Genomic DNA, 2,847 nt, shown 5'->3' on the forward strand with positions numbered 1-2,847 from the left:
GCAAGGCAAAACAATGTACATGATAACACTTCCAATCAGTTAAGATCAGAAGCCATGATAGCCACTGCCTGGTACTGTCTCAAGACATTGTGGTATTGAGCAGAATATTTGCTGTAGGCCATCTTTTATACCAAGACAAAAACAATGTACATGATAACACTTCCAATCAGTTCAGGTCAGAAGCCATGAGAGCCACTGCCTGGTGCTGCATCCTTTTATGAATGTATTCCTTGCTTAAACTTTATTTATTAGTTGTTGTGTTTGTTTTCTCCCCCCCTCCAGGAGTATCAGTCTTTTTGTGATTTACAATACAGCAAAGAGAAAGCAGGAGTGTATATGCAGTGGCACCCGACAATACGAGGTAGGGAGTTTCGTTTGAAAGATAGCTTTGTCATCATCATCATCACCATCATCATGATCATCATGCCCACCATCATCATCATTGTCGTTGCCACCATCATCATCATCATCATCATCATCATCATCATCATCATCATCATCACCATCATCATCACCACTGCCATCATCTTCATTATTGTGCCATTGTTATCATACCTGTGATCATCATCATCATCATTACCACCACTACTACTACCATCATTATCATCGTCGTCATTATCACCGTCATCATCACCGCTGGTACTTCTTGCGGGTAGCTACTGCGCAGATGACCCCCGAGTGGTGGTTGGAAGACCTTTTTGACCTGCAAGAAATAGCAGTCAAAGGTCTTTCAAATACATTTTTTTATTTTGCAGGTGTTATTGCAATATCAATGGCTGAGAATATTGGTTTGGATGAAAGAATCAATCAAGAATACAGAATTTTATTGAAACCTTCACTTATATTGATCTGGTCCTTCACAGACCCTATACACCCTCAGGTCAGTCTTTAGTTCTTTTCACCTCTGATCCTGTTCACACAGGATCAGAGGTATTCAGCCCTTTAGCAATCAGATTATTCCCCTGTCAAATGCAATGCTTGTTTATCCACATTGTTAATCTTGCCTTCAAGATTTTGATGCTGTGAATGGGTAGGTGTGAGAAGCTGGACCTGGTCTGTTTGAAAAAAAACTGGTGGAACGTTTGGGCTTGATATACCTGGTTTAAATCCTAAAGGATTAGATTGGCCATATTCTTCCTCTCGTACTTTCCCTGCAATGCCATTTTAAAGCTAATCAGTCTTAGAATTGAAATCTTGAAGTTGCAAAATAATGCACGATTCATTCAAAACAGTACTGCATTTATCCATCTTTCATCCTTCAGTTTCTTCACAACCATTGGAAATGATGTTGAATTCTTTTATTCAATTTTTCTCAGCTGATGTTAGAGGCTCCTGAAGATGTCTTTTGCTTCCAGTTCAGCCCATCGGACCCTAACATCATTGCCGGGGGCTGTTTTAACGGCCAGGTGGTGTTGTGGGACATTACCGAACATGTCAACAGGCTGAAACAACCGAGACCGGGACAAAAAAAGCGGAATGTATATCTGGTTAGTCATTTTCTTTTTGTTTTTTGTTATTCATTTCTGTTTCGCATTTTGCAAACAAACATTGGGAGTGATTGTCTTCCCCTAGCAGTGTAAACAAGCGTGCTCATATGCACCACAAAACCATATGAGAGATTTTTCTCTCATAGTAAATATTGCAGTGGTGTTTGTTCTAACACAACATCCACTTTTAACCCTTTGACAGAGAAATTAAATTTCCTGGTTATCCCAGTAATAATGTCAAATATCTACCAAAAAATAAAATCGGTAATTTCTGTCAGCCATGTTGCCTCAGTAAACTCGACATATCTCAACAGAAAATAGTTTCAAACATGGCATTCCTTTACAAAAGATAGATTGGTAAATAAAGCTATTTTCTGTCGTTAAGGATCATCTAATTTTGAGTAGATAAATCTGAGATTCTGCTGTAAAGGGGTTAATGCACCATTATATATTTGTTCTTTGTTATCTTCCAGGCACCATCTTGATCCTTTAGCAGTGAAATTCAATTTCCTGGTTATTCCAGCAATGTTAAAATTCTACCAAAAAAACAGAATTGGTATTTTCTGCGAGTCACCTTGCCTCAATAAACCTTACATATCAACAAAAAATGGATTGGTATCAAAAACTGCTTTCTGTAAACAAGTGTGCCCATATGCACCATAAAACCATATGAGAGGTTTTTCTCTCTTTGTAAATATTGCAGTATTGCGTGTTCCAACACAACATCCACTTTTAATACCATTCTATATTTTATGAGATGAAGAATTTTTATGTTGTGTTAGTTTGGAGACGTGTCTTTGTTTTTTGATTGTTGCTTTCACAATATTTTAGGCTGTTGTATGCTCCAACTTTCTTCAGGTGTCTTCTGATTCACCTCGGTGCCTTGCTTGGGATTGAACCGATCTCGGAACCTCTAGGTTGACTGCACTGCATTAACCAACACCTTTATCTACTATGCAATATCCATCGGCAATGTCAGAATGGATTTTTAAGACTTATAAACCAATGTCACCATTGATATCTTATGCTGGTTCCGTACCAATTCAAGAATGCAATTCTATATTTTTGAGATGACTAAAAGATTCTTTAACGTGGTGCTCCAGCATGTCTGCAGTCAAACAACTGAAACGAGTAAAAAAAATAAAAGAATATAGGCGCAGGAGTGGCTGTGTGGTTAGTAGCTTGCTTACCAACCACATGGTTTCGGGTTCAGTCCCACAGCATGGCACCTTGGGCAAGTGTCTTCTACTATAGCCTCGGGCCGACTGAAGCCTTGTGAGTGGATTTGGTAGACGGAAACTGAAAGAAGCCCGTCGTATATATGTATATATATATATATGTGTGTGTGTGTCTGTGTTTG

The 2,847-nt window shown here is 38.7% G+C and overlaps 1 protein-coding gene across 1 annotated transcript in view; it reads left to right on the forward strand.

Moving 5' to 3' along the window:
- Positions 1 to 2,847, forward strand: part of LOC106878052 (dynein axonemal intermediate chain 3) — a 26,930-nt gene that overhangs the window by 12,009 nt on the left and 12,074 nt on the right. The window contains exons 10-12 of the mRNA XM_052977504.1: positions 283 to 361; positions 756 to 880; positions 1,317 to 1,487. Of these exons, the coding sequence (XP_052833464.1) occupies positions 283 to 361; positions 756 to 880; positions 1,317 to 1,487 (375 nt within the window). The remainder of the gene's footprint in view (positions 1 to 282; positions 362 to 755; positions 881 to 1,316; positions 1,488 to 2,847) is intronic.

The sequence above is a fragment of the Octopus bimaculoides genome, chromosome 28 (assembly GCF_001194135.2).
Source record: "Octopus bimaculoides isolate UCB-OBI-ISO-001 chromosome 28, ASM119413v2, whole genome shotgun sequence".
NCBI lineage: Eukaryota > Metazoa > Mollusca > Cephalopoda > Octopoda > Octopodidae > Octopus > Octopus bimaculoides.